The sequence below is a fragment of the Synchiropus splendidus genome, chromosome 14 (assembly GCF_027744825.2).
Source record: "Synchiropus splendidus isolate RoL2022-P1 chromosome 14, RoL_Sspl_1.0, whole genome shotgun sequence".
Lineage (NCBI taxonomy): Eukaryota > Metazoa > Chordata > Actinopteri > Syngnathiformes > Callionymidae > Synchiropus > Synchiropus splendidus.
In genome coordinates this window covers 23,092,984-23,119,575 of record NC_071347.1, presented here as the reverse complement: position 1 = coordinate 23,119,575, position 26,592 = coordinate 23,092,984, and the positions used below count along the sequence as shown (strand labels likewise).

The following is a 26,592-nucleotide window of genomic DNA, read 5'->3' as shown; positions in this document are numbered from 1 at the left end:
AAATGCAAATGGGAAAAATGTCATTTCATGATGTGTTCAGGGACACTGACAAGTGGGACGTGGCCCGGGACGGAGGAAGTCCGGATCCTCTCTTTAGTTTTTTTTAGTTTTCTCACCTTGTGGCTCGGCATCCTGATCTTGGCCACGCGGCGCTCAGGAGGCGGCAGCAGGGGGCGCTGGAGGGCATGAGGTCGGCGCCACCGCTCCCGCGGGGATGACGGTGCCTCACCTGACCGGTCCGGTCCAGATGGCGCCTGACGGAGACTCACCTGCTCCTCTGCTCCCTCCTGAGCCGCGTGGGTCAGCGAGCCCCGAGTTCTGACTGGCAGGTGTGATCACCTGACCTGACGATGATGATGATGAGGATGAACGTTTAATGGATCGCTCAGCTGAAGAACTTATTTATGTTCGTTGATTGATTCTAACGACGTGTCGGATCTGTTTACGGTAGGAAATAGCTTTGTCAGATTTCTATGCAAACGAACCATCTTTGTAAATAAATGTGGATATTTCCCGCTCCTTGTTTCTGGCTGCTGTCGCTTGGTTTGTTTGTTTTTTGTGTGCGTGTGTGTGTGTGTGAGAGAGAGAGAGAGACAGGTCCATGTTCCGATGTGAGGGGATTCACAAGTCGCAGTTTGAGCGTCAGAATGTCGGCAGTCATCATCCGCACGAGTGACTTCACGCGCTCATGTTGGTCTCTCTGTCCTTGTGGGGACCTCTCCTGGCCATCACCCTTTCCCCAGCCTCTCCCCCGAAAACACATGGCTCAGATGAACCAGGATTTTGAACCCTGTTTGAATCACCTGGTTAGTTTGAAGTTTGAACCCTCAAACTGAGGCCTAACCTTGAGCGGACCAGCAAAAATGGCCTCACAGCAAAGCGTTTCCTCTTCTGTTTTCTCTCTCCCCCCTCCATCTAATCTCTCTGTCTGTCTGCCTGTCTCTCTCTCTCCCTCTCTCTCTCTCTCTCTCTCTCTCTCTCTCACTCTCTCTCTCGGAGTGCATGCTGGGAGCGAGGTGCATGAGTGGGTGTCGTGAGCGAGTGGATTTCTCGTACTTTATTTCATTTTGTATTCATCAATAAATAGTAAATTCACGGGTGTATTGTTTATAGATCACATTAGCGTTTCACTTTGGTGTCTTTCTGTGGGCTGTTTGGTGGGTTACGGGTTTGAACTCCTGGTGTGGGCGTCTCGCCGGCCGCGTGGCTCACGCCATGGCTAGCCCGGAGTTCAGATCTCTAACCCGCAAACACGGGATAAAAGTCACTGCCACTTTCCCCTGCAGCGTGGAGGACATTAGTCTGGCTGTGGGGGAGAAGGTCGGGCACAGCAGCATAAGATCGGCTGCTCGGATGAACAGTGGCGTGGTTATATTCCTGGACCGGGTGGATAAGGTGAACCGTGTGGTGGAGTCGGGAGTCGCCGTCAACGGCTGCTTCGTGACCGTGCAGCCGCTTGCGCTGCCGGCCACGAAGATAGTTCTTTCCAACGTCCCTCCCTTCATCACTGATGAGTTTCTGACCAAGGAGCTGTCCAGACATGGGAAAGTGGTGTCACCGATCCGTAAGATCCTGTCTGGATGTAAGTCTCCGCTGCTGAAACACGTCGTGTCTCACCGCCGACAGCTCTACATGATACTCAATAACCGGGGAGAGGAGCTCAACCTCCGATTCCTGGTGAGAGTAGATGATTACGACTACACGATCTATGCCAGTTCGGCGGTGATGAAGTGTTTTGGTTGCGGAGAGGAGGGACACACGGTGGGCTCCTGTCCGAACCGCGGTGAGCCACACACACCTGGTCCAACACGCGCGGCCCGCTCGGCCGGCGCTCCGGCCGCCGCCGGGAGAGCCGCGTCATCCGGGCAGCCGGTTGCGGCTCCCCGGACACTCCGGGGAACGTCAGCGGCTGTGTCCGACCGGGACCGGGATAAGGGGGTGAGTAAGTGTGACACAGAGGGTGAATGGGTGAACGTTGTGAATGGGAAGGGGACTAAAACGGGGGGATTGATTCGGGAGGGGAATGAAAGTGGAGTGAATGATATTGTAAACACTGATGAGGTGAACGAAGGAGGAAGTGAAATAACAGCGCAAGTGGGGGCACCAGAAGGGGGGGAGCAGGTAGAAACAGGGGGGTTACTGGGGGTTGAACAGGTGGTGGGAGGAAGGAAAGAGGGTCATCATGAAAAAATAAATAAAAAAAATGAAGGGGAGCAGGGCGCACTAGAGGGTGTTTTGGTGGAGGTGGGAGGGGAAGAAAATCAAGAGGCAGAAAAGACAGACAGATACAGTGAAAGTAACCAAACAGAAATGACAGTAACCGAACAGATGGAGGAAGATGGGGGAGAATTCATCAAACCCAGAGTGAGGGCAAAACGTAGAAAGAAAAGCAGAAACACAACTGAAACAAAAAACAGCAGAACTGAACCTAAAATGAGAACAAACACGGATGAAAGCAGCGATGAATGTGTATCAGATAACAGTGACATCCCCAATTTTAACAGCCAAACCAAATTATACAGTGCAGAAAAAATCAAAACTTTTTTACAACAGACAAAAAATCAACACGGGGTAAAAATTGTTGAGCACTTCCCAGACCTCGGTCTGTTTTATACTTCAGCCAAAGCCCACATGAGCCAAAGAGCAGAGTCCGGCCTCACTGACCAGGAAATCTTTAGATTGAAGAAACTGGTTTTAAAAGCAAAGAAAGAACTGTGTGAAGAAGAGAAAAATAACTATGGACTTTTTACATAAATTATTTGCTTTTACTCTCGTTTTTAACATCTCACACCACATCATGAATGGTTTCAAAGTGGGAGTTTTAAACATAAATGGAGCGAGAGAAATTAAAAAAAGAGCAAACATTTATGAGACTATGAAACTGAAAAAAATAGACGTCCTTTTACTTCAAGAAACGCACAGTGATTTTAGCAACGAAGCAGACTGGAGGAGGGAGTGGGAAGGGGAAGCCATTTTAAGTCACAACACTTCTCTTAGTGGAGGAGTAGGCTTCCTCTTCTCCAGGGCTTTTAAACCCAACTCGCTGGAGGTCCAAAATGTCATCCAGGGGAGGTTGCTCCTTATCAAAGCTCAGTTCGACCATTTTAAGGCTGTTTTTATCAACGTCTACGCTCCAGCAACCGGTGCAGAGAGGAGGCAGTTTTTTATGAATGTTAATGATGTTTTAAAAAACTGCAGTACGGAGGATTTTTTATTCTTGGGTGGGGATTTTAACTGCACAGAAAATGCGATCTTAGATCGAAATCATGCAGAACCTCACCCAGCCTCACAGCACGCCTTCAAGCAGCTGGTCCGCTCCCACGGCCTGGTGGACGTGTGGCGAAGGATGCACCCAGACTGCCGACAGTATACCTGGTCCCACCTCAGAGAGAGCCGGATCTCCTCAGCCAGACTCGATCGTATTTATTGTTTTAAACACCATTTTAATGTGTTTAACTCGTCCCGCATCTTACCTGCTGTTTTTACTGACCATTGCTTGCTTTTATGTGACGTTTTTATCAGAAATGTTTTACCAAGAAGCGCGTACTGGCATTTTAACTCTGCTTTAACCCATGATAAGAGTTTTAAAGAAGCATTTATTTATTTCTGGGACATTTTTAGACAACAAAAGAGTGATTTTAGTCATCTTAGGCAGTGGTGGGACCATGGTAAGACATTAATAAAGTTGTTATGCCAGCAGCACACCCTAAATGTCACAGGTGACATCACCAGATCTATTCAAGATCTGGAGACCGATATAGTGGAGCTACAAAAGCAAGTTGAGGAATCCACAGGAAATCGAGGATACATTGAAAGCCTCAAAATCAAAAAGATGGCCTTAGCCAGCCTGTTAGACAGGAAAGTACAGGGTGCACTTGTCAGGTCCCGGTTCCAAACCATCAAGGAGATGGATGCTCCGACGAGCTTCTTCTTCGGCCTGGAGAGGAGGAACGGGCAGGGGAAAGTGATCCACGCACTCTTATCCGACACGGGCCAGGAACTCACGGAACCACGCCAGATTCGGGAGCGGGCGGTGAGTTTCTTCTCGTCACTGTACACCAGCGAGCATGCTCAGGGGCCCACACCACTGGAGGGGTTCTGTCAAGAACTGCCTCAGGTGTCGGCGGAGCAGAACTCCCACCTCGAGCGACCCCTCCGGATGGAGGAACTGGAAGCCGCCCTGCAGAACATGCAGGGCGGGCGGGCTCCTGGCATAGATGGACTCACCGCCGAATTTTACAGGGCCTTCTGGGATGTCTTGGCACCAGACGTCCTGGAGGTCCTGAACGAGAGTCTGGCCTCTGGTTCCTTGCCAGTGTCCTGCAGGAGGGCAGTGCTCGCCCTTCTCCCGAAGAGGGGCAACCTGCAGGACATCAGGAACTGGCGGCCTGTGTCGGTGCTGTGTGTGGATTACAGACTCCTGTCCAAGGTCCTGGCCTCCAGGCTGGGGGGACTCATGGAGCATCTCGTCCACCGGGATCAGACATACAGTGTGCCCGGCAGGTCAATGGTGGACAATGTCCACCTCATTCGGGATGTTTTGGACGTCTCCAGTTCACTGGGATTAGATACTGGTCTGATTTCCCTGGACCAGGAAAAAGCTTTTGACCGCGTTGAACACCAATTCCTCTGGAAAGTTCTGGAGAGTTTTGGGTTCAGCGCTGGTTTCATAGCTAAGATCAAGGTGTTGTATAGTGACATTGAGAGCGTCCTGAAGGTCAACGGCAGTCTGTGTGCTCCTTTTAGAGTGTGCAGAGGGGTCCGCCAGGGCTGCGCTCTGTCGGGGATGCTCTACGCACTCTCCCTCGAACCCCTCCTCCACAAGATACGCTCCAGCCTCCAAGGTGTGGTTTTACCGGGTTTTAATGAAGACATGGTTTTATCTGCGTACGCGGACGACCTCGTGGTTTTTATTAGAACTCAGAGGGATGCAGACCTTTTAGAAAAAATAGTCAAAGATTTTAACATAGCGTCGGCAGCGAGGGTCAACTGGAGCAAAAGCGAAGCCCTCGCTGTCGGCGAATGGCGTGGCGGTCTCCCGGTTCTCCCCCAAAATCTGCAGTGGGGCAGAGATGGTTTTAAATATTTAGGCATATTTTTAGGGAAGGAAAATATAGTCAAGAAGAACTGGGAGAACGTCACGGAAAAACTTGAAGACAAAATGCAGAAATGGAAATGGCTGCTCCCTCAGATGTCTTTTAGAGGCAGAGCGCTGGTTTTAAACAACTTGGTAGCATCCCAACTGTGGCACAAACTAGCGTGTGTAGACCCTCCCCCAGGGCTGCTGGCAGTCATACAGCGTAAAATGTTAAATTTCTTTTGGGACGGTCTACACTGGGTGTCACAGGGGGTGCTGTTTTTAGCCAGAGAGGAGGGGGGACAGGGCCTTGTCCACCTGGCCAGTCGGGCTGCTACTTTTAGAATCCAATTTTTACAGAGGTACCTGAGCGGCCCGGCAGATCTGGTGTGGAGAGGTGTGACCAGCTGCATCCTGAGGCGTGCCAATCACCTGGGGTTGGATGATGTTCTGTTTTTAACTGATTCTAAATTGCTAAATTTAACTGGGCTACCTCCTTTTTATAGAAGTGTTTTTAAATCATGGAATCTGTTTTATCAAAAAAGGTGTTCCTCAGCCGACTCTCTGCACTGGTTGCTCAAAGAACCGCTCATCCACGGGGCCAGACTGGACATCACCAACGACACCACTCCTGGCCTGACGGCAGCGCTGGTCCAGTCTGGAACCCTCACCCTGAAAGATCTGGTGGAGGCGGTGGGGCCGGAGCTGAAGGATGTCCAGGCCCTGGGCTCCCTGCTGAGGCTAAAGTCTGCCCGGGTGGCCCAGAGAATCCTGGAGCTCTGGGCCAGGAGGATCACAGATAAAGAAAAACGCCTCCTCAAAGAATACAAAGAACAAACAAAAGCCCCGGACCCAGCAGACCCCTTCCCAGACATCGTCCTCAGCCCAGGGCTTGGAGAACACACCGGCCCCCTTTTAAAAGTCACGGAGCGAGACAAGCTGACATTACACAAAGCAAAGAAGAAGACCATATACAGCAACTGTGTGAAGATCATCCACAGGGTCGGACTGAGCAGCAGAGCCTCCACTGTGTGGTCCAAGAAACTAGGAGATGGATGTAGCCCACAGTGGAGGGTACTATATAAACCCCCCATAAGGAAACAGACAGGTGACCTCCAGTGGAGAATTTTACATGGTGCAATTGCTTCCAATGCTTTTATCTCTGTTATTAATCCTACTGCTCTTAATGATTGCCCTTTTTGCCACCAACGGGAGACTATTTATCATGTTTTTATAGAGTGCGAGAGACTCAGGGTTTTCTTCTCTCTTTTAAAGCATGTTTTTAGTCTCTTTAATGTAAATTTTACTGAGGGAATTTTTATCATGGGAGCGGGGTACAATGTGAAAGACAAAGAAAAATTCCAACTGTTAAATTTTATCTCAGGAGAAGCAAAAATGGCAATTTATAAAAGCAGGAAAAACAAGCTGGAGAACAGGGAAGGTCAGGAGGCCGAGGCAATCTGGCTCATTAACATCAGGGCAAGGCTTTGGCTGGAGTACAGGTTTTATAAACATGTGAATGGTCTTAATGGTTTTAAATCCATATGGTGTTTTAAAAATATACTGTGCAATATTGAGAATGAAAAACTGCATTTTGCACACTTTTTGAATTAATCTGGTTTTAATGTGAACTGATTTTAACTTGTACTTCGCACTTTATGAAATTTGTTATATAACTAAAATGTAAATAAAGTGCGTTTGAAAAATCAAAAAATCTCTCTCACTCTCTCTCTCTCCCCCCCTCTCTCTGTCTCTGTCTCTCTCTCTCTCTCTCTCTCTCCCCCTCTCTCAACCCCTTCCCCCCCCCTCTGTCTCTCTCTGCACTCGCAGTAGGACCCAGCAGTGACAGGCATCAGGGAGGAGTCAGCTGGTAAAGCGTCCACACCCTGCAGTTCCTGAACTTCTCGTGCATTCTTTTCTCTCTCTCGCTCTCCCTCCCTCCCACTCTCTCTCTCACACACACACACTCAGTGGTGCGCACAAACACACCCGCAGGAGGCAGCGAGGATCCAGACTCTGGCTGGTGAGTGTTTGTTCTGAGTGTTGTCTGTGTTGTTGTTCTGAATCCCAGTCAGGAGACTCTGTCTGTGAGTGTGTGTGTGTGTGTGTGTGTGTGCGTGCGCGAGCGAGCGAGCGAGCTGCTGCAGTCCTCAGCTGACTGGTTGGTCTCCTTCATGTTCACTCTCTGTTTCACTCTCTCTTCCTGTTTGAAGGAGGCGAGCCACAGTTGTAAACACTCTGATGCCGCCCTCCGCTGCTGACCTTTGACCTTGTCAATACGCACCAGACTGTACATGCCCACGCGGTTGTCGTGACACCGAAGCTGTGTACTGCTACTGCACTACATGTACTATGAGCACGACCCGCCTCTTGTAGCTTGTACCACTGATAGTACTGCTGCCAACACTTTACTGTCTCTACCACTACTCCTCAATTTCAACAACTACAAGTAGTGCTATGACTTTCAGTGAAACTACTGGTACTAGCCGCAGCAGAGTTCTGATGCTCCAACTGACCTATGAAAACTACAATAACCACGCTGGAACTACTACTCCTAATAGTACTACTAGTGGTGCCATTACATGTTGTAGTACCTCAGTACTGTTAGTACCAGTCCTGTGTACTGTAGTTACTACAGCTGGTGCTGCAACATGTACTTTTGCCAGTACTTATACCACTGCTAACATGACTGCTACTACAGTGTAATTACTGCTCGTACTACAGCTAACAGTACTGCGAGTTCCTCCATCATGTTTAGATTTGACAGATGTCCTTTATTTGCCCCGCGCTTCTTTGTACTGCAGTACCTCAGCAGAGATCAGGTCCCGACTGTGCTTTGACTCTGTCCTCCATGTTGGTTCTGACCCGACAGCACCATGAGCCAGGCCGCTGGAGACGCAGAGAAGTTCAGCGGGGAGGCGGAGTCTCTCGGGAGTCTGGGTGGGCCGGGCTGGACCAAAGTCAGCTGCCCCTGCTGCATGTCGGAGCGGGTGGAGCCGCTGGTGCTGCTGAGGCTCGGGGAGAAGGTCCGACCCGAAACCAAGCGCTGGATCATGCGACTGATTGGGACGCCGCAGAAGGACGGAGGTAAAAGGTGCGAGCGCTCGGTGCAGGCAGTGGCTGCAGTGACACGTGTGGGCCACAGGGGCGGCGCTGCTGGCCCACCCCGGGGAGGACGCAGGCGGCGACATCATCGTGGTGGCCGCCCCGCGCTGCACGCTGCTGCGCGCCGCGGAGGAGCTGGGGCTGTGCCGGACGACCCGCAGTGGAGACATGGAGGCCTTCTCTTACCATGACAGAGAGCGATTCAGAGACTCGGGTAGGTGCAGGGGGCAGCGCCTGGGCTGGAGACACCCGGCTCTCACGCTCTCTCTCTCTCTCCCCCCGCCCTCAGACAACATGGCCTCCTTCCTCACGCTGGCGGAGAGGCAGCACGTGGTCAGGTATGAGCTGGAGGGCCTCCGCGCTCAGAGGGACCTGAGGGTCCCGGGTCTGCCCGAGAACTGCACGCTGCAGAACAGAGACAACATCTGTGAGTGAGGCTCAGCTCAGTCCCATGTTCAACTACTACCACAGTAGTGTGTAGGCTACTACTGCAGTTCCTCCTACTGTTGTAACACTGCTGCTACTACTCACTGTATATCACTACGACGAAGACTAGTTCCACTAACACTGCTCTTCCTCTTGGTCCAACTGCTACCAATAGTACGCATGTTCCTTCATGTACTATAGTTGTTGCGCCTACTACTATTACTACTGCGACCGTTACTTCCACTATCACTCTTGTTCCTATTTCTACTGCCACTTCTGCTGCAATTACTCCTGGTGTTACTGTGTCTTTTAACTGTAATTACTGCTGCTATTAGCAGCTGGCACTGCCACTAATACTTCTAAACCCAGTACTGCTTTTACTCATGCAGGCGCTCCGAGTATTACTAGATGTACTAGTGAATATATTATTCTTGATGTGACTGCAGCTAGCTTCACTGAAATACTCCACATATTGCTACTTTTACTGAGACTGCCGTCGCTTATGGTACTAGTACTGCAGTGTCTGTGCTGTGTGTATTACTGCTGTGATTACTGAGGGGTTTATTCACCCTAGTACTGCAGCTACTGGTGAATACCAGGACAACTGCAGCTCTTGTTATGACTACTTCTTCGGCTGCTGCTGCTGTCAGAGCGACGCGTGTAGAAGTACTGCAGTGGCGCTGCCTCACTTCACGTGTCGTCGCAGAGTACTCGCACCGCTCCTCATCAGTTAGAGTGTCGGCGGGTGTGTGACTTGAGTGTGTGTTGCTGGAGACCAAGTCGCGTCCTTCTTCCCGGGGCTGGACGGATGAAAGGCTGAGCTCAGGGTCGCCCCCTGCAGGCTCCTCTCAGCACTGCTGTGTGTGTCTCCTGCTGCAGGGCAGAAGCTGCAGTCAGCTGGAGTCGTCCTGGACACCTTTCCTCTGCACGACCAGAAGAAGCTCCGCGAGCTGAGAGAGGCCTGGTACAGTGGCAACCAGCTGGTGCAGCCGCTGGGTGGGTGGAGGCACACACACACACACACACACACACATGCTCGTACCACTGTCCTCGTGGGGACCCCTCCCCCTTTCCCCAGCCTCTCCCCCTGAACACATGACTCACCTGAACCAGACTGAGACCCAGTCATTTTGAAGTTTGAACCCTCAAAACTCTTGTCCACAGCAGAATATGAAGACATGAGCGCTGTGACTCTGTTTGTCCCGCAGACTCGGTGAACGAGTACTTTGGCAGCACGGTGGCCTTCTACTTCAGCTTCCTGGACTTCTACACACTGTCTCTGCTGCCGCCTGCCCTGCTGGGTCTGACCATCACCTACTTCTCAGGTCCGGTCTGGTCCGCTGTGAGCGTGTGTGTCGGTGATGAATAGGGGTTTCCTGCTCACAGGTGAAGTCCAGAAGGAGATGACCGAGTCCATGTCCGGCTCTCCGGCCGACAGCCACGAGGACGACTCCGGGCTGGCGGTCAGCGGTCACATGGTCCAGGCGGCCTTCAGCATGCTCTGGTCTACGGTGGTCATGGAGCTATGGAAGCGGCGCAGCGCCTCCCTGTCCTACCGCTGGGGAACCTTCCACCTGGCCGAGCGCTTCGCTGAACCCCGGCCCTCCTTCCACGGCGACCTCGGGGTGAACCCGGTCACTGGGCGTGTGGAGCCGCTGTTTTCTGAGTGGCAGCGAGACCTAAGAATGGCACTGGTGTCTGTCCCGGTCGTGGGCCTGTTCCTAGGTATGGAGCATGGAATCTTGCTCTGTCAGTGGGTGTCACCGGCCTGGAGTGCCAATCTGACTTTGGCTCGAGAGGCTCTCACAGTGGCATGTGCTACGACGGTGTCATCCACTGTAACCTCTGAGAATGGCACGCATAACTTTGAGAACGACACATGCCACAGTGAGAGTGGCACATGCCACAGTGAAAGTGGCACATGCCACAGTGAGAGTGGCACATGCCACAGTGAAAGTGGCACATGCCACAGTGAGAACGACACATGCCACAGTCCTTCCTTTAAGCCCCTCCCTCCTCTACTCTCAGGTCTGGTGGTCTTCGGGATGATGTGTTTCTACTGGGGGGAGGCCCAGGTGCAGCAGCTGCACCAGGACTGGGACTCCATGTTGTCCCAGACGCTCCTTTACATGCCGTCAGTCCTTCACATCGTGTACACCAACATGCTGGCCACCGTCTACAAGATAGTGGCTCAGTCTCTGACTGAGTTCGGTGAGCGAGGACGGACCGGGCGTGTTGGGCGCCTTCTAAACTGACTGTCTTCACAGAGAACCACAGAGAGGAGTCGGCTTTCCAGAACCACCTGACGGGAAAAGTCCTGGTGGTGGGTTCGGCCGCTCGTCCTTCCCCGCTCCCTCGCTCACCCTCTGCTCTCTCTCTCTCTCCTCAGTTCACCTTCTTCAACTACTTCGCCGTTCTCTTCCACATCGCTTTCTTCAAACAGGACGTGCCTCTGCTGAGAAAGGTACCTCCACCAGACCCCTTTGATTTTTATTTTTATATGATGGAAAATATTTTTAACATGAAAAACGTAAATAAATCCTGGTGCAGAAGTTAAAGGTTGAAATTACACATTGTTATTGCTCCTTTAATTCCTATTTTCCTCATGTTTATTTTTCATTATTGTCTTTTTACTCTCAAGTCCAAATAGTAAAAATTTCAATCTAGCGCTTCACTTTTACATTTTTGTTTTTTTTTTTTAGAAAAAATATACGTTAGTCTTGTTCTATGGAATATGATGGGTGCCATAGTAATGTGGTGTTGTCTGTGAATACTCCACACGTGTTTCCATGTCACGGCTCTCCTAACATCCCGTCTGCTTTGGTCTGCCCCTGGACCTCCTCTTCACGTCTCCAGCGTCTGGCCTCCCTGCTGGTCATCACCCAGCTGGTGAACCAGGTGACGGAGGTGGTCATTCCCTTCCTGGTGGATCGCTTCCTCAGCGCCCCCCACAGGACGGAGAGGGAAGACGACCCGGAGGAGGACAAGTTCAGGAATCAGATCTCTCTCCCGGTCTTCCCCGTGAGTGGCTCGGCCTCTTGACCTCCGCTGCTGCCCCCTCGACTCGCGAGGAGGCGGAGCAGGAACCCACCACTGCTTCTGTCCAGGGTCTGTTCGCCGAGTACATCGAGCTCCTGGTCCAGTTCGGGTACCTGAGTCTCTTCTCCTGCGTCTACCCACTGACCGCCGTCCTGCTGCTCATCAACAACCTGACCGAAATCCGCTCCGACGCCTACAAGATCTGCAACCTCTTCAGGAAACCCTTCTCTCCTCCGGCGGCCAACATGGGCGTGTGGCAGGTGGGTGGCAGCTGGCGGCACTCCGACCTGCTCCCTGACTCATGACCTGCCACCGTCTTCAGGTGGCCTTTGAGGTGCTGAGCTTCGTGTCGGTGGTGTCCAACTGCTGGCTGCTGATCCTGTCTCCGCCACTGCAGGCGGCCTGTCGGGACAGCGGCCTGAGCGGCGCGCAGGTGCTGCTGCTGGCAGTCGGTGTGGAGGTGAGTTGTTCGTCTGCTCCAAGTCAAAGACATGCTTGGTGTCATCATCTCTACCTCTCCTGAGTCTCTGAGCACCCGCCATCCTGTGGCAGTGGTCTCCACCCGCTGCACTCTTCTCCTCGCCTCCCTCACTTTGTCCATCCCAGCCTCCACGCAGCCTCTCTGAGTCTGAGAAGCTGTGTGGAATCTGAGACCCTGGTTTCTCCGCGCAGCACCTTCTCATCATCGTCAAGGGGATCCTGGCGGTACTGATCCCGGACGAGCCGGGCTGGATGAAGAAGAAGCAGGACCAACTCGAGTTCAAGTCCATGGAGGCTCTGAGGCAGCAGGTCGGGCTCACGCCCCTCTGTCCAGTTGTCCCCGTCCGGCTGATGTTTTCGTCTCCCTCCGCAGAAACTGACGGAAACCTGACGTCGCCAGTGGAGACACCGCCCCCCGCTCCCGTCTGCAGCGTCCGCACGTCCACTGCGAGGGCTTCTGTGTTTCTGCATCGCCGCGCTGCGCATCTCTGCACGTGCAGGTGCGGGTTTGTCGCTGACTGACCTGCACGGTTTCCAGTGTTTCCATCGCACTGACAAGGACTTCACCTGAAGGACGCACACGCTGTTCACGCTATTTCATGAAGATTATCCGAGTGGGTGGGAGGGGGTGGGGGGAGCAGATGGGGGTTCACTGTGGAGACAGGTGCTACAGAGTTTCAGTCCAAAGCCAGAGGTTCCAGCAGGAACACAGTCAGAGAAGAAGGTCTCAGTGAGGGTCAACAACAAGCCCAGATGGAGACAGGCTGAGGCCACCTGCTGGACCTGATGGAGCCAGCGGTTTCAGACAGTGGGGGAAGATCAGGAGAAGGAGGAGTCAAATCTGCTGGCAATGATGATGAAGAGGACCAAGACGAAGTTGTTGTACACAGTCGAGACTCTGGCAGAGGTGAGAGGAAGAATCTGGAACGACCAAAGACTCTGGTGGCGAGGACGAGGAGGAGGAGCTTAAGGCCAGGTTGGACGAGGCGCGGCGAGTCTGAGGAGCAGTCTGAAGGAAGCTTCACACCAAACTAACTTCCACTGGGTCTTGGTTTCTCCAGTGACCGCCTCGTCCTCACCCGCTCCCACATCGTAGCGCAACAGTCACGCACCGCCACTTTAGCTGCCAGTCAGCTGCTTCCATCGCTTAAATCCCGTTTGGTGTCAACGTTGCGTTACCAGGAGCCGAGTGTCACAAACGCTCGTCCGAGTCAACCTCAGTCCTGGTGACATTTGTGTTGAAGACGTATTTATTTGGAAAATGACGTTCATGACAATGAAGGGCTCATGTTCTGGCGAAGTCATGTGACCCCCTGTTCCTGTGTGGCTGGTGTGAGCTTGGTGTGATATATATATATATATGTATATAAACTGATCTCAGCAAAGAATCATGACGATACGACTCATGACACATCTGTCGACAGCAGAGGCTACGACTTCGGTTCCTGACTAGACAATAATTCGACAGTCGCTTGTCTCCCAGTTGAAGTTTGACTATGATGTGTGAATACTTGAACATCCACTTAAAAAATACATTTATTTCAATAAATTCACACAAGTATTCACACATAGTGTTGGAAGATCAGGAATGCATGAAAACGAAAGGAATATTCGATTGTTAAAGTGCAATGAATTTTATATTTCATGAAAGAAAATAGATATTTCTGAAGTTTAAGATTTTATGTTTTATAAATAGGTCATCGAAAGTGATTCTAGAGAACGAGAGAAGGCGAAAACATTCCATTATGAAATGAAATCATAATGGAAAACAACGTCACGTTAAAAAAAATCGAAATGAAAAGAAAATACGACGCCATTTTATTTTCCGAACGCAGCAAATCTGAAGTTTTAAATAAATAAAAGCAGTTGAAGCGAATTGGTCCCCATCAGGGGGCGCTGTTTCCTCACCAGTAAATGGAAGTTTGACGGTTAAGTCGTAAACATCACCTTGATGTGGTTCAGTCCCGCCTCAGAGGAATCACACACTGAACACGATATTCACGGTCGTTTCCGTTTAATAAATAAATAGAGAATCAAGGCAACAGGAAGTGGCGAGCGGGTCAGTAGATCAGCAACAGACTGCAGCGAATTCCGGCCTCGCTTGTCCACCGGGTCCAAACAGGAAGCAGGTTAAACACGTTTCTGCACTCCCGGCTGTCTTCACCCAGCCAGCGAGGAGACTGGTCGACTTTTATTTTGAAACCGGAGGTCTAGAGTTTTCCTCTGAAAAGAGGCAAACCAAATTGTGTAAGGCGACAGTGACCGACCTTTAAGGACGTGCTTTAACACGTGTGTTGTCTTAAGTGAAAGCTAACCCACATTTTTGGCTTCATTTAAATGGCGATGAAGCGGAAGTAACTTAAGCTAACTTCACGATGAAGTGTGTGGCAGAAAAAGGAACAAATTCTACTTGAGTCGAGAATTAAGGAACAGCTTCTACAAAAGTAGCGCTGAGTGGATCAAATAAACTGCCTTCGGCAAAGAATATTATATAATATATCATCCCATTTAAAGAAACGTTTTAGGTCGGTTTCAAAATAAAGGTCGTGGACTACAGCAAAGACATGAGGTTGAGTGAAAATAAAAGCTGTGAATGAACCGATCTGAGGAGCTTTGTGAGCAAGGTTGACAACACATCAGGAATGGACATGCAGCTAGGTCCTTCATGAGAACATCAGTCATGTGATCAACAGCTTCGCGGATGTGACATGAGGCAGATGGTTCTAAAAAAAACAAAACAAAAAAACAATGGAAGACCAGCATCCCACGGTCCAGTTCACATCGTGACACGTGAACTTGTGCATCAGTCGCTCATCACAGAGTCACAGTCTCCTGGTGTCGGAGAGAAGTCGTGAAGCAGAAGCTGGTTGAGAGGCGGTGAAGAGAAGACGAGGCCCCCGAGTGAGTCCCTCAGAACCATGTGTAGCTTATGTTGGTCAGATCGAGCATCTGCACGAGACGACATGCTCCATGTCGTCTGGTCAGTGCTCCCTAGAGCCCCCCAGTGGCCACTACATTTACAACTTGTTTTCCCGGGACCTTTTTTTTTACAGAGAGCTCGTCTTCAGCGGTGCTAACCAGTGAAACTAGTCAACATCTATTCCACTAGTCCAGTTTAACTAGTCGGTAAATCTGACTGACCTGACTTATACAGAACCCCACTTCATTCTTCCTGGAGAACTAGTTTACTACACTGTTAGCACCAGTTAACTCGTAAACATAGGTACGGTTAGCTAGTCAAGGACAGGCTTAACATGCTAGAGCACCGGTTACCAGAAACCAGGAAACACACTACTAGTTTGGAGAAGCAGCTCTTAACTTGTACAGATAAATGAATATATGTACAGCTGACTACTTCACTGGTTAGTCCATTCACCGGCTGAGAAGCACATGGTTCAACTAGTTAAGGTTAACAGTCAAATGAACCAGTTCAATGAGGAAGCTAGTCCTCTTCACAGGTCCAGTGCATTCTAGTTAGCAGTGAACTATTACTTTACAAAGTGGAGCACCACTTAGTCAGCCACAGAGCAAGGATCACTGGTTAAAAGACCAGTTCACCAGACCAGTTAGTCAGATCACTGGTTAACCAGTACGTGATCAACAAAGGACTGGTTCAGTTAAAGGCTTCACTAGTCCAGACCTGTTTTCCTACAACACCGAAGATGACCAAAACTAGTCCTCCTGCAGACACAGAGAGGTAACTAGTTCATAGAAGCACTTGGTCATTGAAGTCCAGATTTGTTGGGGTCCGAACAGCTAGTCCTAGTGGAGCAGGTTGGGAGTCACTGGTCCTACAGCACGTGGCAGCAGTTGTACTGAGCCAGTGGCAGGATCTTGGGCTTGTTGTGGGTCGGGATGTTGAGGGCCAGAGCTTTCTCACACAGAGGGAACTGAAAGATCCGGTCTCGCAGCTTGATACTGTGTCGCTTCCCGCACTCGATCCGCGCAGGGACGTCCTCTCGACCCACGACCCCAGTGAGAGGTCGCTGTCGCTCGCTGTTCAGGTCGTCTCGAGTCGCTCTCCTCTCTGTAGGGTCGAGGTCCGGCCCGGCAGCTGCAGCAGGGAGCTGAGCGGATTTGTCTGTGTTGTTGTTGGGTTCTGGTTGGGCCCCCTCTGGTGGGTCCAGAGCATGTGACTGGGCACAGGCCAGACTGGTGTCGTAGCTGATGGGCTGCTCAGAAATCACACAGTCGTCCGTTGAGGATACACGTTCTTCCTTGTGGCTGCACTCCACAGCGGCCTCCTCTTCCTCTACCTTCTCCCCTTCCTCCTCCTCTTCCTCTTCCTCCTCCTCCTCACAGATCTGCTGCAGCGCCGCTACGCTCTTGGCCACGGGAGGTTCCTCAGCCGGAGGCGGCCGCAGCGAGAGGCTGAGGTTCGGCTGCCACGACCCTGGAAAGCCAGACTGGGTTGTGGGCCTCACGGCCAGCAGATCGCCACACTCTGGTGCTCCTGAGCGAGGGGAGCTGGGGGAGAGGGCGCCGGTGAGCCACTCTGGCAGGGGCTCGGGGCTCAGCAGGGCGTCGTCCAGACCCTGCAGCCAGCGATGGGCCTCGATCTCCTTCAGCGAGGCTCGCTGGCACGGATCCTTCTGGAGCATCCTGGAGATCAGGCTGGAACACAGAGGAGAGCTCCGTCAGAGGCTTCTGCACCTGAGACCGCCCTCCCTCAGACGCTGCCTCTCCCATGATGGTCCTGCTGTCACTGCAGCGGTTCACACGTGGGCGGCTGAGCCCTAAATCTTGGATGAGCAGAACCGAAGCTCATGTTTCTCGCATCGACACGTCATCAATGGGAGCAAACGCAGCTCAGATTTCAGTCTTGACCTGATTTGGGTGGAAGCCCGTCCCTGCCCGCCGACCACGCGACCAAGTCTTATGACCACTTCGGGGTCAGATGCTCCTGATCTTGGTGATATTTCACTAGTTTGTCCTGCAGCGGAGCCAAAAGAGCCCCCCGACTCTTCTTCCTCTTCATCTGCCCCCGGAGGCGAAGGCTGGCCCCAGTTTCATAATTCTCATTACAAGCACATTATATTTCATGAGGAAACGCTCTGACTCATGTGAGCGTGCCGCTAAAAATAACCCATGAAACATGAAAGCTCGCCTGAGACGAGCAATATTTTATGATTACGCTGTTGAGAGGATGAAACATTTATCGGCTCGTCGAATGGAGAGAGGCTGAGAAAATGATGTTGCTAGACGCTAAAGTGCTGACTCAGCGCAGCCGAAGTGCGGGACAGGCGAACGCTCCAGACGCATGACGACCTCAGCGAGTCACGGAGCAGCAGCGGCAGGCCTGGACCTGTGAGGGGCTCTGTCCTGGCTCCACCAGGGAGCATCTTCAGACGTCCTCTGACCTGATGTTCCTCTCAGGGGGATCAGTGGTCTGTTCTCTTATGGTATCTAGTGTAGAGTCCTTCACTTCTCAAGGCTTCACAGTCATATTTGAACATTGAACATTTCTTCACGACACCCGGAATCTTCATCAGCTGAAACGCTTTCTAGGCTTCCGAGAAGTCCCCAGATCAGAGCTCGCGTCCGTGTCCCCAGCTCGCAGCTGAGCGTTTGCGACGCCGCAGATCTCACGGGCTGATTCCAGGCCAGCAGCTCTGAGTAGCCGCAGCGGACCGGGTCCTGTGATTTATTCACTGAGTCAAACTAATGAGATGAGTTCACGGTCAGCAGCCACTACAAACCAGGTCACGCGTCTGCGTCGATCGGACCTCGGTGACGCCACTTACTCTCGGCACTCCGCTGACACGTGGTCCGGAACCGAGTACCGGCAGTCCAGGATCATCACCAGGGTCTCGCTGTCGTTGGTCTCCTGGAAGGGAGGGACTCCACACACCAGCATGTAGAGGATCACGCCCAGGGACCAGATATCTGCAACACACACACATGTCGCTGACATCACAGCTAACACAGTTCAAAACACTTCCTTCATTTCCAAAGAGTTGGTTCCACATTAGATCATCACTCCGTCTTCATTCTCTTCTCCCCTAGTTCCTGTATTCCTTCACTCATCCTCTTCTCGTCTACTCTCCTTCCTTTCCACTCCCCTCCTAAGCGCTTCCTCACTGAACGCCTCTTCTCCAAACCCTACATCTGCTTCCTCGATGTGTTCTTCCCAGGAACTATTGAACTTGAACTTGCTCTCCTTGCTCTTCTTCTCCTCCAAGGACACACTTCTACTTCTGATCCTCATTTGCTCTTCTTGCTCTAACTTCACACTGTTCTTCCCCAGTGGTTTACTGCCTCTGCTCCTTCACACATCTTCCTCAGGTTCTCTTGTTTGTGCCCTTCTTCTCCTTTACACAGTTCTTCTCTGGAGTATACAGTTCATCTGAACTCAGCCAAACTCTTCCTCTTCAACTCCTATTCTTCTTCTACACTTTCTGCTCCTCTGGCCTTGTTGACATCCAGCTGATCAACGTAAGGAGCAGGGAAGTGAGCTCCAGCCTGAGCAGACGCTGCTCCACCAGAGGTCAGAGGTCACTGTTCTAAACAAACTTGTGAGGAATTAAACCACCAAAGTCAAGTGTGGTTGTGTTTGAGGATGACTGTGCCAGACTGTTCAGTGGCTGACCTCACACAGACATTCACACACACACGCTCATCCTGTATCCTCCCTTTCCTTACGTTCCATACGTCCTGTTGCAGCAGCCAGTGATACACTAACACACATTCCAGCACTGACTCTCTCCCACACACACATATACATGGCCCCTAGTCACTCGGAAACACAGCAAACAAAGGCGTCGCAGCCTCCAGTCGGGTGTCGCGCCACAGAACAGCAGCAGAGCGTTGAGGTCGGGCTGCAAACCAGTGACACCTCATCTGGTGTCATCCAGCCACGATTCAACATCCTTCCATCCACAATAAATCAACACTTTTTCCTACGTTTTCCTGTCATGGACCTGCATTTTGATTTTAATTTCAATAAACAGTTTTATCATATTTTAGATTTTGCATGTTATCTATTACGTATTTAATTAATTTGCTGTTTATTTATTGATAGTGTTTAAAAAGTTAATTATAATTTAAATAATTTATTAATCATTTATTTGTACTTTTTTATCATGTTTTCAGACTATTATTTGAATGTGAAGTTTAAAAAAATCTGAAACAAAAATAAAAATGAAAGATAAAAGAAATCCCATCCTGAAAAAAAAACCCAAATAAAAAAGTTCAGCTTCAGATTTGTTTAGTTTTCATATATAAGTGAATGATTTATCAATATATTTATCATTTAAAAAAAATTAAAAAACATGTTTTACTGATACACACTGAACTAAGTGTGAACAGGGATTTACATTTCTTTCTGGTCAGTTCATAGTTTGACCTTTGACCCATCAAACTTCCCCTCCGACAGCAACTTTTATAAATAAACCTTGTCTCCCTCCTGGCGTCTGCTGGGGTGTGTCAGGATGTTTTAGGAAGTGCACGTGCGTCGAGTTAAAGGAAGTCAAAGCGCTGACGCAGCACTACAGACGCGGTGCCGTCCACCCATGCAGAAGTCCCGCATGTGACCGAGCTCTGGACCACAGTCCCACATGCCCGACCCCATGAGGGTCCCACAACAGGCCGCAGTCATGAGAGCATAATGTGCACTGTGTGTCCGCTGAACACTTACGCAACAGGGTGTGAGGCTTCCTCTGCTGCTGGGGAGGAAGGACACACATGAGTGACCTGCTGACTCCTCACACTCACTTCACAATCACAGCAGTGGATGAACTCAGAGACTCTGAGCTGCAGAGGTGGCTGGGCTCACAGCTCCTCACTCAGACTAGGTTCAGGACCATCACGAGGACGTTGACTCAAATTGGTCTCTGGACAGAGTCAGACTTGTTTCAAGTCGCAAGTCAGACTTGTTATCAGTAGCAAGTTCGACGTGTTGGTTTGAGCCCACATCAGTGGCTCTCTGTACCTGGATGGACTTGATCGCCACAGTAAGTCTGACTTGGTCTCAGTGCCTCATCAGACTTGGTCTCACAACTAAGTCATATTTGCTCTCAGTACTACAGTAAGTCGTACTTGCTTTCAGTACCTAAGTCGGACTTGGATTCACAACCAAGTCGGACTTGTTCTCCGCACAAAGTCGAAGTTGCTGTCATGAATAAAAGCCAACCTGGAGAACCGGGCCACGTCATGTCCAGCACGTGTCCGGACCTCCATCAGTGGACCACCAACGACAGCTTCCTCCTGGCGGACCTTGGACCGGGCGGAGACATTGCACCTCCACTCTGGCTGGGGAAGCTCCGAGCTTCAGAGAGCTGGTCATTAGAAACCTTCAGATGAGACTCCAGGATCTATGAAGCCGCCCGGTCGACCCAGATGACGGCAGTTTTTCCAAAACAGCGACAGTGTTTTGCGTCCTGGAACCTCCAGGAAGAGGTTGACATTCTAAACATCCCGCAGCTTCCTGGGTGGGATGAAAACATGCCGCTGGACTTTACATAACGGAGGCTGGATTTATCTTGTGCCCTCTCACGCTGCTCGACCGCCAAGAAGTGACACCCGGGAGCCGGCCCGAACCAGGTCTCAGTTCACATGAAGTTGTCGGCTTCAATTTGAACTCTGATTTGGTCCCTGCTCAGAAGAGGAGCTGCTAAGGAGCTGAAGTTACATAAGACGGTTCATTGTGGTGGTGGTTTGTTTCTGCACCAACAGCCCAAACACTAACACATGACCACATGAGAGCGCCAGCGTGAAGACGCTCCGCGGGTCACCTGAGTGACCGCAGCCCTCCGCAGGACAGCCCAGCTCCAAACCCAGTCACAAAGTGAGTCGTTAAAGTCGGCACCTCTAACGAAGCCCTATTTACAAACAGGAGGTCACATGGCACGAAGCGAGAGAAGGTCTCGGTGCGAGTGACTCAGCGCTTCCTTTTTTAGAAACCACCGTTTACATCCAATTCTCGGCTCAATCCTTTTATAACAAACTTTACTGACCAGATTGCATAAGGCTCGTCGTGGAATGATGGAATCTGGAGTTATTTCCTGAACCTGGAGTGAAATAATGAAATGTTACATCACCACTGACACACACACGAACGTATGTCCGTCCTTGTGGGGACCTCTCTTTGCCAAGAAGCGTGAGCATTAAAGGTGAAACTTTAAGACTCAAAAACGTATTGTAGAATTTGAGTTGTCATCGTACATCAAGTGTTTGCGTTGCATATGCCACTCACAGCTGTTTCTTGAATTCTGTTTTATTTATGATTATTTATTGAATTTGTCTGACTACTTTGAGAAAAGCCATAAATTATTCTGACTGAACAAAAACGCTTAGCTCATAGTTCTCAATTTAGTAAAATACCTTTTTGTTTTTCATCCATTATTTTCAGAATGAACTCCATCCAAAACATTGATGAGAAAAACATTTGTTCTGAAATCATTTCAGTGTCTTACGTTTCAAAATGGCTACATTGTCTAATTCTAATTCATTTTGATTGACAGTATTAATTAAAAAGCAATGTTAGGCTCGGCAAGAGATAATAGGTTTACTCCATATTTCCATTGTGCACCCATAATTGAATTGTTTTTATTTTTTATTTAAAAAATAAATGAGGTATATATAAGTTATTTTAAGCAGGTAAATAAAAATGAAGGATTTCATCTGAACCGCTCGAAAGAAACAAATATATCTTGAGAGTAAATATTTGTCAGAGATATGTGATATTACAGGTAAAATTATATTGAATGAATGAATAAATCATGAAAATACTAGGTAGCTTTTTTATTGACTGTAACAAAGGAGTAAAAGTGAAAGCTTAAAGACCTTGATGTGAGAATCTGAAGGGTGGGAAAATGCTGACTCGAGCGTTAACAAGGGTGGCCATAACACGTCTCCTTGTTGCTGTTCTGCTTCACTTTTTCAGAAGTTCTGTGTCATTTTCGTTGCTCAGAAACGCATCGGAGAGACAAACCACACACTCATCTGTGGAAGTGTTGCACCACATCCGGCCCGAGTGTTGCGCGATGAAGAAGACATCGCCCATTTCCCGGTCGCCGAACAGCGCTGACGAGTCAAAGATCAAACTGCTTCTGGAACAGCAGCACGGCTTTCGCTTTCTGGTATCGATCCCCCCATATTGATGCCTCACTCACTCACACACACACACACACACGCACACACACACACTGCTGGCAGACCAGAGTGGTGTCGTGTTCCACTGCAGAACGTGCCCACTTGGCTCAGGTCTGGCTGGCCCGACCGAGACTGACCCAGATACACAAAATAATCCCCATCACACACACACACACACACACAGAGCTCACCACGACACAAGCACATTCATGAATGGAAAATGCCGACATGACGAAGCTCATCTTCAAACATTTGAAGAGGAGCAACAGACTCGTAAGTTCACATCTACAGACCCGGGTGACGAAGGCCCACAACTGAACAGTGACTGGACCAGTTCAGGACTGTCCTCTGGCTCAGGTCCGAGGAGAGGAAGGATCTGGACTGAGTCCCAGTCGGCACTAAAGAGCCATTAGAGTTGAGCGCAGTTTCAGCAGAGTAAAGGCCCATTGATGCTCAACGTTCCTCACGGATCCGGATCCGGACGGAGCCTTCTCTCCCTGCTCTGCCTTCATGTCTCTATATTTCTGCACGTTTCCACAATGTTTATGGATACAAGCGGTAGCAGTGGAAACAAAGGCGGGCAGTGTTGCTGTTACTACCGTAATACGTAGCTCTAATGAAACACAAAGAAGACATAACACCGGTGGAAATTCTCTGTCCTCCAGTGGCCACATATCTCACGGCTCTGTTTCCTCTTTAGTGCCAGAGTTACATGAGCTATACTGACTCCACAGTCGCCATCTTGGTTTTGGAGTTTGTCGTCATCGACTTCAACCCCCTCGACCCCCCAGCAGAGAGTTTCGGGCGACTCACCTACAGCCGGCGCGTCGTACTCCTCTCCCAGAAGGATCTCCGGAGCCGAGTAGGCCAGCGACCCGCAGCTGGTGGCCAACATGGTGCCGGGCTGGAAGAGGTTGCTGAACCCAAAGTCCGTCAGCTTCACGGCTCCCTGCTGGGGGAAGAAGACCACGTTCTCCGGCTTCAGGTCGCGGTGCACCACATGGAGCTCGTGGCAGTACGAGACCGCGCGCACGATCTGGGCAAAGTGGCGCTTGGCCGTCCCCTCGGCCACGCCCCTCTCATGACGAAGGATGTAGTCGTACAAGTCGCCGCCTTCCGCCAGCTCCATGATCAAGTAGAGGGTGGTGGGCGTGTCGATGACCTCGTACAGACACACCACGTTGGGGTGTTGCACCAACTTCATGCACCTACAGACGAGACCACGTTACTGGCTAGTTTCCCAGCCCTCACTCCCAAGCAGCACTTCTTAGTCACCTGACTTCCTGCAGGAGGTGACTGGTCGCCATGATGTCCAGTTTGGTTTTGTCGATCATCTTGATGGCGACCAACTGCCCGGTGCTGACGTGTCGGGCCAGTTTGACCACGGCGTAGTGACCTCTGCCCAGAGTACGACCCAGATGGTAGAGTCCGGTGAGATCGGAGCGGCCGTGATGGACCCCCGCGGTGACCTGTCCATCACCCGAGAAGCTGGATCCTTCGGGGGACTCCATGACTCCAGAACAGGAGAGAGGGAGAGTGGATCTGTTTGTGTATTCAGGACAGCGAATGATGACAGGTGAAGTCCTCTCTTCAGTCCTGGAGGGTTTCCTGGAGGCACAAAGAGAATAAGAGCCCATATTCAGCCTTCAGCCTCCAGGAACTGGCAGCCGGTCTTCACCTCAGGTGCACGTAACAAGCCAGAGTGCACGGCCGTCTGCTGTTTACCTTCACTGATAGCAAAGCAGATGAATTTCTAACACAACAGAAAGCCACGTCCTCCTTCATGCTCCTCACAGCCTGAATGAGTTCCTTCAAGGTTCATGTGATTTTTCACTTCTTCTCAGCACAGTAGTCCCACATTTGGAAAAATTGACCAACCTCATTAACAGTGAATTATTTAGATGGTTAAATCATTTTGAATAACTGTGAATTGACAATATGTTTGTGTTGCCATAAATGATCCAATAACAAACGAAACTTCTATATACAAAAGCCTCTTTAAAAACTGGTGTCTATTTGTAAAAAAGATATATAGATAGATAATACAGACAGAGAACAGATAAACTCAGAAAAAAATGTCAAATTGAACTTAAAAAAATGAATCAAAAATATTTTCTAAAAAAACATTATGGTTTCAATTTTTTTCAACATACCATACAAAACATCCAACCAAAGAGTGGTGGTGACCCATTCATGCACAGCAGCCACTCAGTTATTACAGAGTCACAATCTGGCGAGTTATTATGGGACCTCCATTCTACTCCCTCACCACTGTCTCCTAACACAAGAAACACAGCCACGACCCCATCCACCATCAAGTCTCCTTCCAAGTTTCCAGATTCATGACTGACTCGCAACAGAACAGCCGGCAGCAGGGCAACACTTGAACACTGGGATCTTTGTGTGTCATGGTAGATAACATCATGCTAGTGTCTGCTGCGCTTTAAATAAGTGTTGAATAATCAGAAAGCAACGGTGCATTTAAGGCCCTCGTGGCTGCTAATGTTGCAGTGGACACCGCAGAGACAGAGACCAAGCTGAATGGCATTTCAGTTCTTGATTTATTTAAAAAAAAAAAAAAAACGACGGTGTCTTTCGCAGTAAGAAATAAATGTGTGCGTCTGACTAAGGTCTCATTGGTCTGGGACTGGAGTCCGGCTAGGAGGTCTATGGCAGGCCAAAACTGGCCCCCAGGCCTGGGGTTTGACATGTGATTCGGAGCCACAAAACACCTTGGTCTGGTAAACAATTCTACTGTAACAATTCCGACGGGCTGTCGACAACAACACCGTTTTTTTTTTCAGGCAAAGAAGCTGCAGTGAGACCTGCATCCAAGTTGGGGCCCCGAATGATGATGATGAGGGAGCAATGTTGTGCTCAGTCTCAAATATCACTCATCCAGCATAAATGGGATTCAGGATCAATGCTGTAAGAGGAAACCATAATGTATACGTGAGTGTGTGTGTGTGTGTGCGTGCGTGCAGAAGTGTGTCATTAGTTGGTTAAAAGGGTCCGAATGTGGTGTCAGATGTGATGATGTCATCACCACATCTCCCACAGGGGAACAAGTTCTCGCCCCATCGCATTCGTCCCGACTGCGCCTCCGTCTCGCGCTCCGCAGCACCGGTGCCGGTGTCCCGGTCCAGCACCGCGGCAGAGGCGAGGACGCCGCCAGCCAGAGTTGGGAGAAGTGCTCGGCCCAGGCCAGCACTTCTCCACTTGGCCTCAGCTGCAGTCGATAGTTGGCACACACACACACTCACGCAGCAGCAGCAGCAGCAGCAGCACAACAAACGTGTCGCTCACCATCGTCCGGGAGTCGTCGCCGTCGTCGTCGTCGTCCGCCGCAGCTCCTCACACGGCGTCGCCGCGGCTGCTTCCGTCGCTCCTGTCCATGTTGTCGGCGAGTGTGTGAGTGCGAGCTCGCTCTCTCCTCATGACTGCTGCCTCCATTCACGCGGCGGGCGCGCGCTCGCTCTGCACCGAGCGCGGTTGGGGCGCGCGAGCCGCTTCCTTCTGACGTCAATGCATTCCATCTGGCGCGCGCAGGAGCGGAGAGGAGTTCGGACCGTTATGTAACGCTGTTTATTCTCCAAATAGCTGAGGGGAGCGGACAGCCGAGGCCTCATGCGGCCGCGTTAGGCTGCGCGCTTCCTCGACAGACCCCAAACTACCTTTTGTCCAGCAGAAAAGCAACTTGGCCTCGCTCCTACAACTGTTTACGCCCGGGGTAAGATTAGATAATGAGGCCCAGAACAGAACATTCGCCCTGTAATCGGCTTACATTTGCCCGCAACATATCACTCTTCAAAACTTCAATTAACTCCAGTGTCGTCCTCTTATCCAAGCTTGGGTCCCGGAGGCAGCAGTCAAAGCCAAGAGACCCAGACTTTCCTCTTGAGCCAAGATGTTGCAGGTCAACTGAGAGACTGATCTGTCTGGCTTGTCATGGCTCTGCCCCCTGGCCTCCTCCCAGTCGGTCACCAGAACATCGGGAGTAAAGAAAATAAGAATAAAAGTGGATCATGACAGAAGGCATGAGACGTTTTGGAGGCAGTGCTAGTGATGGACTAAACAAAATTTCTTCTGAAACAGCAAGAGTCTGAGTACGAAGGCATCAAGCATCGCTAGGATTAGTATCAAAATGAGTAACTTTTCCTCTAGTTTGCTTCTGAGAAACAACTGCCTGTCGAAGAGTAGAGACTGAGTTGTGGTGATCCGGTTTTCGGGACACTAGTGTGTGGCAGACTTCACAGAGGCTACTTCAGATCAAACAGATTAGAGTTTTCCATGAGCGCATGCTGTTCCCCACCTCCATTTCTATAAACTATAACAATGGAATCATTTACATAATTCCACGAATGGATCACAAG

At 50.4% G+C, this 26,592-nt stretch overlaps 2 protein-coding genes across 9 annotated transcripts; one reads left to right on the top strand and one right to left on the bottom strand.

Annotated features, from left to right (window-relative positions):
• Positions 1-300: 300 nt before the first annotated feature.
• Positions 301-15,263, top strand: ano10b (anoctamin 10b). 8 transcript variants are annotated; one of them, XM_053884609.1, is made up of 18 exons: positions 301-447; positions 594-806; positions 6,911-6,947; positions 7,049-7,100; positions 7,950-8,164; positions 8,223-8,396; positions 8,472-8,609; positions 9,488-9,604; positions 9,817-9,933; positions 9,995-10,819; positions 10,876-10,931; positions 10,998-11,072; positions 11,465-11,629; positions 11,716-11,907; positions 11,970-11,981; positions 12,045-12,107; positions 12,320-12,436; positions 12,501-15,263. In XM_053884609.1, exons 2-18 carry the CDS (start codon positions 648-650, stop codon positions 12,516-12,518), a joined length of 2,532 nt encoding a protein of 843 aa, XP_053740584.1. In that variant the 5' UTR covers positions 301-447; positions 594-647; the 3' UTR covers positions 12,519-15,263. The 8 variants fall into 8 exon arrangements, with proteins under 8 accessions (XP_053740584.1, XP_053740591.1, XP_053740585.1 ...); XM_053884616.1 differs by having other exon boundaries at positions 9,995-10,333; positions 10,637-10,819; positions 11,970-12,107; positions 12,501-15,258; XM_053884610.1 differs by lacking the exon at positions 11,970-11,981.
• snrkb (SNF related kinase b) lies at positions 13,635-25,695 on the bottom strand. The gene is made up of 5 exons (XM_053884617.1): positions 25,526-25,695; positions 23,495-23,827; positions 23,033-23,427; positions 17,872-18,013; positions 13,635-16,741 (listed from the first exon to the last, which is right to left on the bottom strand). Exons 2-5 carry the CDS (start codon positions 23,728-23,730, stop codon positions 15,919-15,921), a joined length of 1,596 nt encoding a protein of 531 aa, XP_053740592.1. The 5' UTR covers positions 23,731-23,827; positions 25,526-25,695; the 3' UTR covers positions 13,635-15,918.
• Between the last annotated feature and the right edge of the window lie 897 nt (positions 25,696-26,592).